Raw genomic sequence first — 15,366 nt, forward strand, 5'->3', positions numbered from 1 at the left:
GCAAATTTCACCCCCCCCCAGGATATCAGTACCCCTCTGGTTCAGGTGAAGACCATCTTACTTGTAGAGGTACTACCTACCCCAGAAAGAGCCCCAATTATCCAAGAATCCAAAACCCTCCGTCCTGCACCATCCCTATAGCCACGTGTTCAACTCCACTCTCTCCCTATTCCTCGCCTCACTAGCATGTGGCACGGGCAACAAACCAGAGACAACAACTCTGTTCGTCCTAGCTCTTGGCTTCTATCCTAGCACCCTGAATTTCTGTCTTAAATCCCCATCTCTCTTCCTACCAATGTCGTTGGTGCCAATGTGGACCACGACTTGGGGCTGCTCCCCCTCCCCCTTAAGGATCCCAAAAACATGATCAGAGACATTACGCACCCTGGCACCTGGGAGGCAACACACCAACCGTGAGTCTCTCTTGTCCCCACAGAACATCCTATCTGTCCTCCTAACTATGGAGTCCCCAATGACTAATGCTCTGCTCCTCTTCCCCCTTCCCTTCTGACCAGCAGGGACAGACTCTGTGCCAGAGACCCGTGCCCCACTGCTTTCCCCTGGTAAGTCGTCCCCCCCAACAGTATCCAAAACGGTATACTTATTGTTGAGGGGAATGGCCACAGAGGATCCCTGCACTGCCTGCTGGTTCCCTTTCCGTCCCCTGACCGTAACCCATCTGCCTTTTTCCTGTACTTAAGGAGTGACTACCTCCCTGTAGCTTCTCTCAAATAACCCCCCTCTGCCTCCAAATGATCCGAAGTGTATCCAGCTCCAGCTCTAGTTCCCTGACGCGGTTTTCAAGGAGCTGGAGTTGGGTGTACTTCCCGCAGATGTAGTCAGCAGGGACACTAGTGGTGACCCTTACCTCCCACATTCTGCAGGAGGAGCATTCAACTGCCCTGACCTCCGTTCCCATTATTCTAAATTCCCAAGACATAAAAAATAAACTTGGTACCTTACCAATCAGGCACACAGAACCTTTTTTTTTGGTTAGAGGAGGAGGATGGGTGGGAGACACTACCCGGGTAGCGTTTCGGGTAACGCAACCACACAAATATATTACCTCACTCGTTCACCAGTCCCGTGTCGGCTCCTGCTCAGTGTCGATCTCTGCCTTGAAGGCATCTAATGTCCCGGCCTCCACTGCGCTCCGTGGCAATGAATTTCACAAGCCCACCACTCTCTGTCTGAAGAAATGTCTCCTCATTTCCATTTTAAATTTACCCCCTCTAATTCTAAGGCTGTGCCCACGGGTCCTAGTATCCCCGCCTAACGGAAACAACTTCCCAGTGTCCACCCTTTCTCAGCCACACATTATCTTCTAAGTTTCTGTCGGATCTCCCCTCAACCTTCTAAACTCTAATGAATACAATCCCAGGATCTTTAGCCATTCATCGCACGTTAAACCTACCATTCCAGGGATCATCATGTGAATCTCCACTGGACACGCTCCAGGGCTAGTATGTCCTTCCTGAGGTGTGGGGCCCAAAATTGGACACAGTATTCTAAAATGGGGCCTAACTGGAGCTTTATAATGTCTCAGAAGCACATCACTGCTTTTATATTCCAAATCTCTTGAGATAAACAACAACATTACATTCGCTTTCTTAATCACGGACTCTACCTGCAAGTTAACCTTTAGAGAATCCTGGACCAACACTCCCAGATCCCTTTGTATTTCTGCTTTGCAAATTTTCTCACCGTTTAGAAAATAGTCCATGCCTGTATTCCTTTTTCCAAAGTGCAAAACCTCACATTGAATTTCATCAGCCATTTCCTGGACCACTCTCCTAAACTGTCTAAATCTTTCTGCAGCCTCCCCACCTCCTCGGTACTACATGCCTGCCCACCTATCTTTGTATCATCGGCAAACTTCACTAGAATGCCCCCAGTCCCTTCATCCGGATCGTTAATATGTAAGGTGAACAGCTGCGGCCCCGACACTGAACCCTGCGGGACACCACTCGTCACCGGTTGCCATTCCGAAAAAGAGCCTTTTATCGCAACTCTCTGCTTTCTGTCAGACAGCCAATCCTCAATCCAAGCCAGTAGCTCACCTCGAACACCATGGGCCCTCACCTTGCTCAGCAGCCTCCCGTTTCGCACTGTATCAAAGGCCTTTTGGAAGTCTAGATAGATAACATCCACTGGGTTTCCTTGGTCTAACATACTTGTTACCTCTTCAAATAATTCTAACAGGTTTGTCAGGCACGACGTCCCTTTACCAAATCCATGCTGACTTGTTCTAATCTGACCCTGCACTTCCAGGAATTTAGAAATCTCATCCTTAACAATGGATTCTAGAATTTTACCAACAACTGAGGTTAGGCGAATTGGCCTATAATTTTCCATCTTTTGCCTTGATCCTTTCTTAAACAAAGGGGTTACAACAGCAATTTTCCAATCATCTGGGATTTTCCCTGACTCCAGTGACTTTTGAAAGATCATGACCAAAGCCTCCGCTATTTCCTCAGCCCCCTCCCTTGGAACTCTAGGATGTAGCCCATCGCGGCCAAGAGATTTATCAATTTTTAGCTTTTCCAGCACTTTCTCTTTTGTAAAGCCCACCATACTCAACTCTGCCCCCGGCTCTCCCTAATTGTTGGGATACTACTCATGTCTTCCACTGTGAAGACTGACGCAAAGTACTTATTAAGTTCTTCAGCTATTTCCTTATCTCCTATCACTAGCCTTCCAGCATCAATTTGGAGCGGCCCAATGTCTACTTTTGCCCCTCGTTTGTTTCTAATGTATTGAAAGAAACTTTTGCTATCATTTCCAATATTACTAGCTAGTCTAACTTCATATTTGATCCTCTCCTTCCTTATTTCTCTCTTTGTTATCCTCTGTCTGTTTTTGTAGCCTTCCCAATCTTCTGATATTCCAGTGCTCTTGGCCACTTTATAGGCTGTCTCTTTTTCTCTGATACATTTCCTGACTTACTTTGTGAGCCATGGCTGTCTAATCCCATCCCAGATAATCTCTCTTTTCTTTGGGATGAACCTCTGTACTGTGTCCTCAATTGCACGCAGAAACTCCTGCCATTGTTACTCTACTGTCTTCCCCGCTAGGCTCTGCTTCCAGGTGATTTCCGTCAATTCCTCTCTCATGCCCCTGTAATTACCTTTATTTTACTGTAACACCATTACATCCGATTTTGCCTTCTGTCTTTCAAACTGCAAACTTTCTCTCTTTTCAACATCTTTCCTCACTAAGTTATGGTGGTGAAAATCTGAATAACACAGAATTACAACAATCCAGGTTAATTCACTTTTTCATCACATGAGGGATGTACCTGGTCAGATGGAGCTGATGTGAAATTGTGTGCACAGATATGCAAGCAGAAGCGGGCTTGCTTATGTTGTAGCCTTTGCTCAAGTCTACTTTACTATATCAAGAATTGTATTTGCTTGAAATTGTAGAAGTAATGATATCAGTGAGGAATCACTATATTCATGAGGCAAGTAAATTGATGAATAATGGAAGGGAAAATAAATTGTAACATATCATATGTGGTGTACAACAACTGATACATCAGAAAATAATTCAAACACAATTTGTTAAAGCATCCAGTAGCTAGGAAAGTAACTTTTGATCATATATGTCTTATGCACCATTTTTTAAAACCTACTTTTCTAATCAACCTGATCAGAGAGGTTATTACATACCTCTGGTGCAGGTAAGACTTGAACCTGGGCCTCTCAATGAGCTGCACCACTTTTTTTTTAATTGAAACACCTTTACTTAAGTGCACATTGTTGATCATAAAACTCTACCAATTATTTTACAATGAAAATTGTGCATTATGTGAAGAAACATAGGAATAGGAGTAAACCATTCAGCGCATTGAGATGGCTTTGCCATTCGGTATGATCATGTCTGATCATCCACTTTCATACATTTTTCCCACACTACTCCCATATCCCTTTATTTTACAGTCATTAAGGAAACTCAATCATAGAGAATTCCAAAGATTCAAAAGTCTGAGTAAAACAAAATTCTTATCTAAGTCTTAAGTAGCCTTACCCATATTTTGAAATTGTGTCTTCTGGTTCTGGACTCCTCAACCAGGGGAAACATCTAGCCTTCATCAACACTGTCTATCGTTTTAAGTATTTTGCAGTTTTTAGTAAGATAACTTCTCATTCTTCAAGCTCCAGAGACTACAGGTCTAGCTTCACCAATCCCACTTCACTGGCAGTCCCGCCATCCTAAGAATTAGTCTGATGAACCTTTGTTGCAATCCCTTTTGAATCAATAGTATCATTCCAAATGTTAGGGAATCAAAGCTATATATAGTAGTCCAGGTAAAGTCTAACTAAGTGCTATACACTTGATGCCAGTTTTTACTACACTTGTACTCAAATTCTTTTGCAATAAATAAAATTATTGGGATGTCACGTTGCGGGTATACAGGACGTTGTTTAGGCCAACTTTGGAATACTGCATTTAATTCTGGTCTTCCAGCTATCATTGGAAAGAATGCAGAGAAGATTTACGAGGATGTTGCCAGGGTTGGAGGGTTTGAGCTATATATGTGGAGAGGCTGAATAGGCTGGGGCTGTTTTCCTGGAGCATCGGGGGCTGAGGGGTGACCTTATAGAGGTTTATAAAATTATGAGGGATGTGGATAAGGTGAATAGTCAAGGTCTTTTTCCCAAGGTAGGGGAGTCCAAAACTAGACGGCATAGTTTTTAGGGTTAAAGGTTTAAAAGAGACCTGAGGGACAATTTTTTTCACACAGAGGATGGTGCACATATGGAATAAGCTGCTAGAGGAAGTGGTGGAGGCTGATCTTTAATCCAAGCCAGTACATTGCTTAATACAATAACAAATGGGATTAGAGGCAATCTCTTGTGGGGCACTTTTTCAAATGTCTTCTGAAAATTGAAGTGTGCTATGTCCACCCATTACCCTTTATCAATTCCGTTGGTAACATTTTCCAAGAAAACATTTGTCAAACACAATTTCCCATTCACATATCCATGCTATTTCTATTCACTTCATAATTATCCAGAGTGTGTATTTATCACATCCTTTATAATGCTCTGGTATTTTTCTTACTAGTGATATAAGATTTAAGGCCTGTAGTTCTCTGTTTTCTCTCTCCTTCCCTCCTAAATAGTGGGATAACATTTGCTAGCTTCCAATTTGCAGGAACCCTTCCAGAACCTATGGAATTTTGAAGGTAATCACCCATATGTCCACTATATCCACGGCTACCTCTTTCAACACTCTGGAATGTGGATTATGGAGGAATCAAGACCAGGGGTCTTGGTTTACGGATAATCAAAGAATCCCTACAACTTGGAAGCTGGCCATTCAGCCCTTTGAGTCTAGACTGGCCTTCCAAAGAGCAACCCACCCAGACTCACCCTCTACCCTATCCCTTTAACCCCACATTTCCCATGGCTAATCCACCTTGCCTGCACATCCCCCCAGGACATTATCAGGCAATTTCAAATGGCCAATCTACCTAACCAGCACATATTTGGACTGTGGGAGGAAACCAGAGCTCTTGGAATAAACCCATGTGGACACAGGGAGAATGTGCAAACTCCACACACAGTTGCCGAGGCTGTAATCAAACCTGGGTGCCTGGCACTGTGAGGCAGCAGTGCTGACCACTGAGCTGCCCTTAATGAGGTGTAAACATTTTAAGATTAAGGTAAAGAGAAACCTCTTCACCCAGAGACTGGTGACCCTGTAGGATTCACGACCACAGAAAATGGTTGATGCCAAAACACTGTATTCTCAAAAGGCTTGCATGAATTACATTCAGAACTAAATGCTTCAGTAATTTACAGTGACTCCTGGTGCTTTAAATTTCTCTTTGACTATCGTGGCAAAGTATTGCAAAGTGATTGGGAAACCATCTATTAAACCTCAATTCATGTTTATTTTTCTGTACAATTATAAATAATGATGGATTCTGTAATTATATTTGTACGGTTAATTTGTTTCTCTATGAATAAACAGGTTATGGCTGTGGCAGGAATGGATTCTTACAAAAGTAGAAGACTGTCACCAGCACGATCAACACGGTCATGGGCAACACCTCCGGCTACACCACCCAGCAAAGAGCGCTCTCCATACTACACTCCTCTGATCCGTGTAGATCGTGTTGAATCCAGAGAAAATGTGAATGGTAATCCTCTCTTAATGAGCAGGAGCTCTTGGTATACCGACGATATTGACATTCCTTACAAAATCTATACACCATCAAATCTAGCTGTTCCCAATAACTTTTTACAGCGATATTATGAGAAACGAGGGAGTGCAGACAGTCTGGTAGAAGCTGTAAGTATTCAACCTTTCTCGTGATATAATGTGTAATGATGTTCACGTTCAAGCATTGTGAAAACAATCTATATGTGATGTAGTGCAATATTCTGTTGGTGTTTTTTGTTTTATTTTCTAACCAATCCTCTCTAATCTGGGTTTCAAACATCATCCTTCAAGTGAGAAAGTTGAGTCCCTGACACTGATTCTGGCCTCCAATAACAGAATGTGGTTCATCAGCATTAGGGTTAGTTTAAACAGGCTGGAAGAATGGAAAATATTTTTGACTCCTTTTGCTGATTGTACCTTCATTCAACAACACATATAATCCTGTTGATACTGACCTAACTGAGATAAAAATGTTTTATGAGAAACAAACAGCCCTTTAATTTCAGCTTTGAACGTCTTGGTAGCAATTTAAATTATTAAACCATCTTGTATGAGGAGCACTGAATTTAATTCCCTTTGATGTGCATGACTACAGCTTAAAGAGAGAAACTACTGCTGACTGACAGCATATTATGAACACCAGGTTGGACATGGTATGACAATAATACCTTTGCTCCTTCTAATCTCCCTTCAGGAGTAGGATAATTTTAATGGTTGTCAGCAGTATTTGACAAGGTGAGGTTAGATAACCTACTGCTTGATTATGGTACAATTTCTCTTGACTGACTGAAATGACATTATTACCAAAGATTAATTTTGCACAATGCAGGCTGCCACTGTCTTGAGTATCAGCAGTTCTGCAGCACTCTACTGAGACCATATTTTAAATTTCAACATTGACTTGGATGCAAAACAGGCATAAACAGATTAGTCACCCATTGTGGAATCTTTATGGATACTAAACGAGGACATTCTGTCCATTGATTCCATGTTGGCATTCTCCACAGCAATCCAATCAGCCACATTACACCCTACCTATTGTCTTTTCCAGTGAAGTGAATGACAGTTGGGAGACGCTAATGAAACCCATTCTCAACCCCATCTTGCCTGTACATTGAAGGGCATAGAAACATTGCTGAATGAGTCTTGCCAAAACATAAAGTTCCTGAAACTTGGGTTAAACTAGCCAGACATGACTGGGCCTCCATATTTGTCCCACAGTATGCTGAAACCTGTTAAAAAAATCCAACAGGACTGGAGGACTGAAATTAGAAGAAGCACAGCAGCAAATTTCATCAGACTAGGAATTCCAAGATGAAGATGAAGAGTTAGCACATAGAGGAAACAGCACCTTTTAAGCAAAGTATGAAAGGGAGGACATAAATGCATAGCAATTCCTCTGACTGCTTATTATCCTGCCTTGAAATGTTACATGATGCCCTTCTGCATTTATAATACTTATTAAATCCTTCACAACTCCTTTTAAACCTGCCTTGAATAACTCATTCATTAAGTTAACTTATATTTCAATGATGTATTGATACAGTACAGACATGGATGCTTCCATAACAGCACTAAGTCAGTTGAAATGCCAGAAATGATTAAAATGATTGAAATTATTGTACTAGAAATTAATCAGTTTATTTCACGTACCAGTGAAAAGCATGTGTGTTTTTTTTCCAAAAAATGTTTAGAGTCCACTACTCCAAACAGTAGTGCTCGACTGGCCTCAACAAAACTGTTGGCAGGCTATTGTGATCCTTGAGATTCTCATGATGTAACTGCATTTCTGCTGCTCCCTGTTCCAGCTTCCATACTGACACTATTTTGGATAGAAGTTAGGAACGTCGTAAGGATCAGACATTCACGGATCATTACAGCATAATATAAACCCCACCTGTAGCAACACCATTGCTCCTGTGAGATTTGCACCAGCATTTTCACTGATCTTGTTGACTGCATATTATAGAAGATGAGTGACCCCGTGTCAACTAACCTGACCAAAGTAGATAAATTGTTCTCAAAAGCAAAGCTTTATTGCAGCCATTTGAGCTTCCACAGAAGTTCCAAACACAGGTAACATTGACTCCTGTTATCAGGACATTGTGGCAGAATACAAGAAGATGGGCACATTAGTATCACAGAATAACCACAGAGCAGAAGATCATTTGGCCCATCATATCTACAGTAGTTATCCAAATAGCATTATGGTTCAGTGCCATCATCTTGCCCTTTCTCCCTTATTGTTGCACATTGGAAATCACTGAAATCTGCGCCAATTCATTTTTGATCCTTTTACAAGTGGGAACAACTTTCTTGCTATCCTATCCAGACTTTTAATTTGAACATTTCTAATTAATCTTCTTTTAGCCTTCTCATCTCCAAGGAGAACAGTCCCAATCTCTTCATTCTATCCTCACAGCTTCAGTCTCTTATCCTTCGAACTTTTTTTAAAGAAATCTCTTCTCTAGATACTCCAATGTCTTCATATCCTTCCTACAGAATGGTGTCCAGAATTGTACACAACGTTTCAGCTAATTTCTAACTACTGTCACGGCATAACCTCCTTGCTTTGTAGTCTATAAGAAGCCCAGGATACTATATGCTTTTTGACTGCACTGTCCACCTATCCTGCCACCTTTGCTGGTCTATGCACATATATATCCAGGTCCTTCTACTATTGCATTCTTTAAGTATTGTATCCCCCTACTTTGTATTTCTGACAATGTTCTTCTGACCAAAGTACATCACATCTTACTTCTGTGCATTGAACTTCATTTACCATCCACCTGCTCACTCCACCAACTTGTCTATGTCCTTTTGGAGTTCTACACTGCCATCCTCACAATTTAGAATGCTTCCAAGTTTTGTATCATCTGCAAGTATTTAAGTTGAACCCAGCACTCAAGGATCTAGATGATCAATATCTATCAGGAAATGTAAGGATCCCAAAACTACCTCTAAGATACTCCACCACAAACCTTGCTCCAGCCCAAAAATATTCATTGACCACTACATTCTGTCTCTCTCTCTCCTATCAGTAAGCCAATTTTGTAACACTGTTGCTACTGTCCCTCTTGTTCCATGAACTATAGATTTTTTTCACATGTCTGCTGCGCACCATGGTTATCAACTGTCATCTGGGTGTGCATGCGCACATGAACAGCTTTACTTTTATCAGCCTTTTCTGTTGCCTCTTCGAAAGAAATTCTAGCAATTTTCTGATTTTTTTCCCCTTTATAAATTCATGCTGGCATTTTGCAATCAACACACTTTTTTTTTCAATGTGACTACTAATTCTTTCCTGAATAATTGTTTCTAGAAGTTTGCTGACCACTGAAGTTTAAGTATCTAGACTGTAATTGTTTAGCTTAACTTTTGCGAATAAGGGCATGTAGTTCTGGTTTTTTATCAGTTCCAAACCTCCCGGTCACAACAGCTTGGGTAGCTTCTTAGTAAAAACAGGTGCAAATATTCATTTAACACCTCAGCCACACCACTTGCTCCCATATGTAAATCCTCTTTTCCGTCCCGAATCAACTCTAATCCTTTCACCTGAAGTGCCCATAGATGACTTTGGGATTCCTTATGTTTTCTTTTCTCACAACCCCTTTTTGCTGAAATACTTTTTCATCTACCCTCTGAACCTTCTGTATTCCCCTTGGTTTGCGGTTGTACTTTCTACCTGAAGACTGTCAAAACACACTTCATTTTAAATTTCTACCTCCTCTTCCATTCAGGGACCTTGGGCTTTGTTCACCCTCCCTTTCTCTTTTGAGTAACATTCTACACTGCAGAATTGTGATGCCATGAAAGATAACAGCACATAAGCAAGAAACTCATTCATAGTCATACAAACAGACCCATCGGTCCAACTTATCCATGCCGACCAGATATCCTAAATAAATCTAGTCCCATTTGCCAGTTTTTTGTCCATATCCCTCTAAACCCTTCCTATTCACAAACCCATCCAGAAGCCTTTTAAATGTTGTAATTATACCAGCTTCCACCACTACCTCTGGCAGCTCGTTGTACACATGCACCATGCTCTGCATGAAAAGTTGACCCTGAGGGACTTCTTAAATCTTTTCCCCCTCATCTTAAACCTATGCCCTCCAGTTTTGAACTCTCCCACCCTGGGGAAAAGACCCAATCCACGCCTCCTCATGATTTTAAAAACTTCTGTAAAGTCACCCCTCAGCCTCCGACACTCCAGGGAAAATAGCCCCAATCTTTTCAGCCCTTCCCTATCGTTCAAACCTTCCAACCCTGGCAACATCCTTGTAAATCTTTTCAGAATCCTTTCAAGTTTCACAACGTGTTTCCTATAGTAGGGAGACCAGAACTGAATGCAGTATTCCAAAAGTGGCCTAACCAATATCCTGTACGACTGCAGCATGAAGTCCTATACTTAATGCAATGACCAATAAAGGCAAGCATACCAAACACTTTCTTCACCATCCTATCTACTAGAAAGTACTAGAAAGCATTTAATACATAAATTGTAAAAGTTAACTGAATAAGTAGTAATGGCTGGACAGGTGATGTGCTGTAGCTGTATGATTTGGGAGCCGGCTGATACCATTGTGAACGGCAGTGACCACATCTGCAGCAAGTGTTGGTTGCTGGAAGAACTCCGGATCAGAGTAAATGATCTGGAATCTGAGCTTCAAACTCTGTGGCACATCCGGGAGGGGGAGAGTTACCTGGACACTTTGTTTCAGGAGGCAGTCACACCTGGTAGATTAAGTAATTCAAATTCAATAAGTGTTCAGAGACAACAGGGTGTGACTGTAAGTGAGGCAGGTAGTGGGATTCGGAGTTCAGGAGTGCAGGAGCCTCAGCCCTTGACCTTGACCAACAGGTATGAGATTCTTGCTCCCTGTACGGATGAGGGAAAGGGCTGTGGACAGGATGAGCCCGCTGACCACGGCACTGTGGTGCAGAAGGCCATTCAAGAGGGGGGAGCAAAAAGACAGGTAGTTTGTTATAGGAGATTCTATAATTAGGGGGACAGATAGTAACCTATGCAAGCCGGATCAGGGGTCCCGCATAGTGTGTTGCCTGCCCAGTGCCAGGGTGTGGGACATCTCCGACCGGTTGAAAGGATATTGGAGCGGGAGGGGGAGGATCCAGTTGTTGCGGTCCACGTTGGGACTAACAACAGGCAAAGCTCGGGTAGAGGACCTGTTCAGGGATTATGAAGCACTAGGAAAGAAATTGAAGTACAGTTCCTCAAGGGTCATAATCTCTGGATTACTGCCCGAGCCACGTGCTAATTGGCATAGGGAAAAGAAAGTTAGGGAAGTAAACACGTGGCTAAGGGATTGGTGTGGGAAAGAGGGATTCGATTTCATGGGGCATTGGCATCAGTTTTGGAATCGGGGGATCTGTACTATTGGGACGGTCTCCACCTGAACCGATCTGGAACCAGTGTTCTAGCAAAAAGGATAAATAGGGTGGTCAGTAGGACTTTAAACTTCTGAGTCGGAGGGAAGGGAAAGTGAAAGAGACAGGGAGTATGGCGTTCAATGGAAAGCTAAGCAACAGGATAGCATGTGTACAGGTGGGTTTAAGCTCAAGGCAGACTAGGAATACAGCAAAAAGGAAGGATAGCTTAAGACATCCTAGGATTTCCAATACTCTAATAATGATAAGAAAGTTAGCATTAAGGCAATTTATCTAAATGCTCGTAGTATTTGCAAGAAAGTAGATGAATTAACAGCAAAAATCCTCTTGAATGATTATGATGTGGTAGGCATCACAGAGACATGGTTGCAGGATGTTCAGGACTGGCAGTTAAACATCCAAGGATTCACAACATATCAAAAAGACAGGGAGGTTGGCAGAGGGGGTGGGGTTGCCTTGTTAGTTAAGAATGAAATTAAATCTACGGCACTGAAAGACATAGGGTCAGAGGATGTGGAGTCTGTGTGGGTGGAGTTGAAGAACCACAAAGGCAAAAAAACTATGATGGGAGTTACGTACAGACCTCCTGGACCAGGGGCGCAAGATGCACTGGGAAATAGATAGGGCATGTCAGAAAGGCAAGGTCACGGTGATCATAGGGGACTTCAATACGCAGGTAGACAGGGTGAATAATGTTGCCGGCGGATCCAAAGAAAGGGAATTCATAGAATGTTTGCAGGATGGCTTTTTGGAACAGTTTGTGATGGCCCACAAGGGAGCAGGCTATTCTGGACTTAGTGCTATGTAATGAGCCAGACTTTATAAAAGACCTTAAAGTAAGGGAACACTTAGGAGGCAGCGATCATAATATGGTAGAGTTCAGTCTGCAGTTTGAAACTGAGAAGACAAAATTGAATGTAATCATGTTACAGTAAAATAAAGGTAATTACAGGGGCATGAGAGAGGAATTGACGAAAATCGACTGGAAGCAGAGCCTAGCGGGGAAGACAGTACAGCAACAATGGCAGGAGTTTCTGTGTGTAATTGAGGACACAGTATAGAGGTTCGTTCCAAAGAAAAGAAAGATTATCTGGGGTGGGATTAGACAGCCAGGGCTGACAAAGGAAGTCAGGAAATATATCAAAGAAAAAGAGACAGCCTATAAAGTGCCCAAGAGCACTGGGAAATCAGAAGATTGGGAAGGCTACAAAAACAAACAGAGGATAACAAAGAGAGCAAGAAGGAAGGAGAGGATCAAATATGAAGGTAGGCTAGGTAGTAATATTAGAAATGATAGCAAAAGCTTCTTTCAATACATAAGAAACAAAAGTGAGGCAAAAGTAGATATTGGGCTGCTCCAAATTGATGCTGGAAGGCTAGTGATGGGAGATAAGGAAATAGCTGAAGAACCTAATAAGTACTTTGCGTCAGTCTTCACAGTGGAAGACATGAGTAGTATGCCAACAATTAGGGAGAGCCAGGGGGCAGAGTTGAGTATGGTAGGCATTACAAAAGAGAAAGTGCGAGAAAAGCTAAAAGGTCTAAAAATGGATAAATCTCCTGGCCCCGATGGGCTACATCCTCGAGTTCTGAGGGAGGTGGCTGAGGAAATAGCAGAGGCTTTGGTTGTGATCGTTCAAAAGTCACTGGAGTCTGGGAAAATCCCAGATGATTGGAAAATTGCTGTTGTAACCCCCTTGTTTAAGAAAGGATCAAGACAAAAGATGGAAAATTATAGGCCGATTCGCCTAAGCTGGGTAATTGGTAAAATTCTAGAATCCATTGTCAAGGATGAGATTTCTAAATTCCTGGAAGTGCAGGGTCAGATTAGAACAAGTCAGCATGGATTTAGTAAGGGGAGGTCGTGCCTGACAAACCAGTGCTCTTTGAAGAGGTAACAAGTATGTTAGACCAAGGAAACCCAGTAGATGTTATCTATCTAGACTTCCAAAAGGCCTTTGATACAGTGCATCACGGGAGGCTGCTGAGCAAGGTGAGGGCCCATGGTGTTCGAGGTGAGCTACTGGCTTGGATTGAGGATTGGCTGTCTGACAGAAGGCAGAGAGTTGGGATAAGAGGCTCTTTTTCGGAATGGCAACCGGAGAGAAGTGGTGTCCCCCAGGGTTCAGTGTTGGGGCCACAGCTGTTCACCTTGTATATTAATGATCTGGATGAAGGGACTGGGGGCATTCTGGCGAAGTTTGCCGATGACACGAAGATTGGTGGACAAGCAGGTAGTACTGAGGAGGTGGGGAAGCTGCAGAAAGATTTAGACAGTTTAGGAGAGTGGTCCAGGAAATGGCTGATGAAATTCAAGGTGAGTAAATGTGAGGTTTTGCACTTTGGAAAAAAGAATACAGGCATGGACTATTTTCTAAATGGTGAGAAAATTCATAAGGCAGAAGTACAAAGGGATCTGGGATGTTGGTCCAGTATTCTCTAAAAGTTAACTTGCAGGTAGAGTCTGTGATTAAGAAAGCGAATGTAACGTTGTCGTTTCTCAAGAGGGTTGGAATATAAAAGCAACGATGTGCTTCTGAGACCTTATAAAGCTCTAGTTAGGCCCCATTTAGAATACTGTTTCCAATTTTGGGCCCCACACCTCAGGAAGGACATACTAGCCCTGGAGCGTGTCCAGCGGAGATTCACACGGATGATCCCTGCAGTGGTAGGTTTAACATATGATGAACGGCTAAGGATCCTGGGATTGTATTCATTAGAGTTTAGAAGTTTGAGCGGAGATCTAATAGAAACCTACAAGATAATGTACGGCTTAGCAGGGGTGGACACTGTGAAGTTGTTTCCATTAGGCGGGGAGACTAGGACCCGTGGGCACAGGCTTAAAATTAGAGGAGGTAAATTTAAAATGGAAATAAGACAACATTTCTTCAGCCAGAGAGTGGTGGGCTTGTGGAATTCATTGCCACGGAGTGCAGTGGAGGCTGGAACGTTAGATGCCTTCAAGGCAGAGATCGACAAATTCTTGATCTCACAAGGAATCAAGGGCTACGGGGAGAGTGCAGGGAAGTGGAGTTGAAATGCCCATCAGCCATGATTTAAATGGTGGAGTGGACTCGATGGGCCGAATGGCCTTATTTCCACTCCTATGAGTTATGGTCTTACCTGCGATTCCACTTTCAAGGAACTGTGAATCTGCACTCCAAGGTCTCGTTGTTCAGCAACATTCCCCAGGACTTACCATTAAGTCTATAAGTTCTACCCTGGTTTGCCTTTCCAAAATGCAGCACCTCACGTCCAAACTAACACTTTAAGCCAAAGCTTTTCAATACTTTGTGTGATTGCTTGTTTGTGGAAAGTATTTGTCTTTCTACTGCTCATGCTGAATATCCTCATGTCTATCTGTGAAAATTACCAGATAATTTGGTTTTATAATATTGATTGAGAGGCAGCTAGATTATTAGATCATTTTCATGTCTGTGAAAGACACCCCTGCTCTTTAAAATATTTCCATGGGACCTTTTACAAGCACCCGAAAGGGTAGACATATAAACATAGAATTCAGAAGCAGGAATACGCCATTTGATCCTTCAAGCCGCCCTGTATACGATTATGACTGATCATCTAACTCAAGTATTCTGTTTCCACTTTTACCCAGATCCTCTTAGCCCTAAGAACTAAGTTTGAGAGACAAGACCTCCTCTCCTCCTAGCTTATGTAGCTTGTGTGCCCTCTCTGATGCCCCAAATCTGTCTCTGCATGTTCCCATGGAAGTGGAAAACTTGGTTGGTGTGGATGAATTGTACCGAAGGGTCTGCTTCAATG

General features: G+C 42.5%; 1 protein-coding gene across 3 annotated transcripts in view; it reads left to right on the forward strand.

The window, feature by feature from the left end:
- The window catches only part of LOC125460565 (voltage-dependent L-type calcium channel subunit alpha-1D-like), a 556,326-nt gene that overhangs the window by 530,488 nt on the left and 10,472 nt on the right, over nucleotides 1–15,366 (forward strand). For all 3 annotated transcript variants that reach the window (XM_059649877.1, XM_059649878.1, XM_059649879.1), the window contains one exon: nucleotides 5,983–6,303. In XM_059649877.1, the coding sequence (XP_059505860.1) occupies nucleotides 5,983–6,303 (321 nt within the window). The remainder of the gene's footprint in view (nucleotides 1–5,982; nucleotides 6,304–15,366) is intronic.

Source organism: Stegostoma tigrinum, chromosome 11 (assembly GCF_030684315.1).
Source record: "Stegostoma tigrinum isolate sSteTig4 chromosome 11, sSteTig4.hap1, whole genome shotgun sequence".
NCBI lineage: Eukaryota > Metazoa > Chordata > Chondrichthyes > Orectolobiformes > Stegostomatidae > Stegostoma > Stegostoma tigrinum.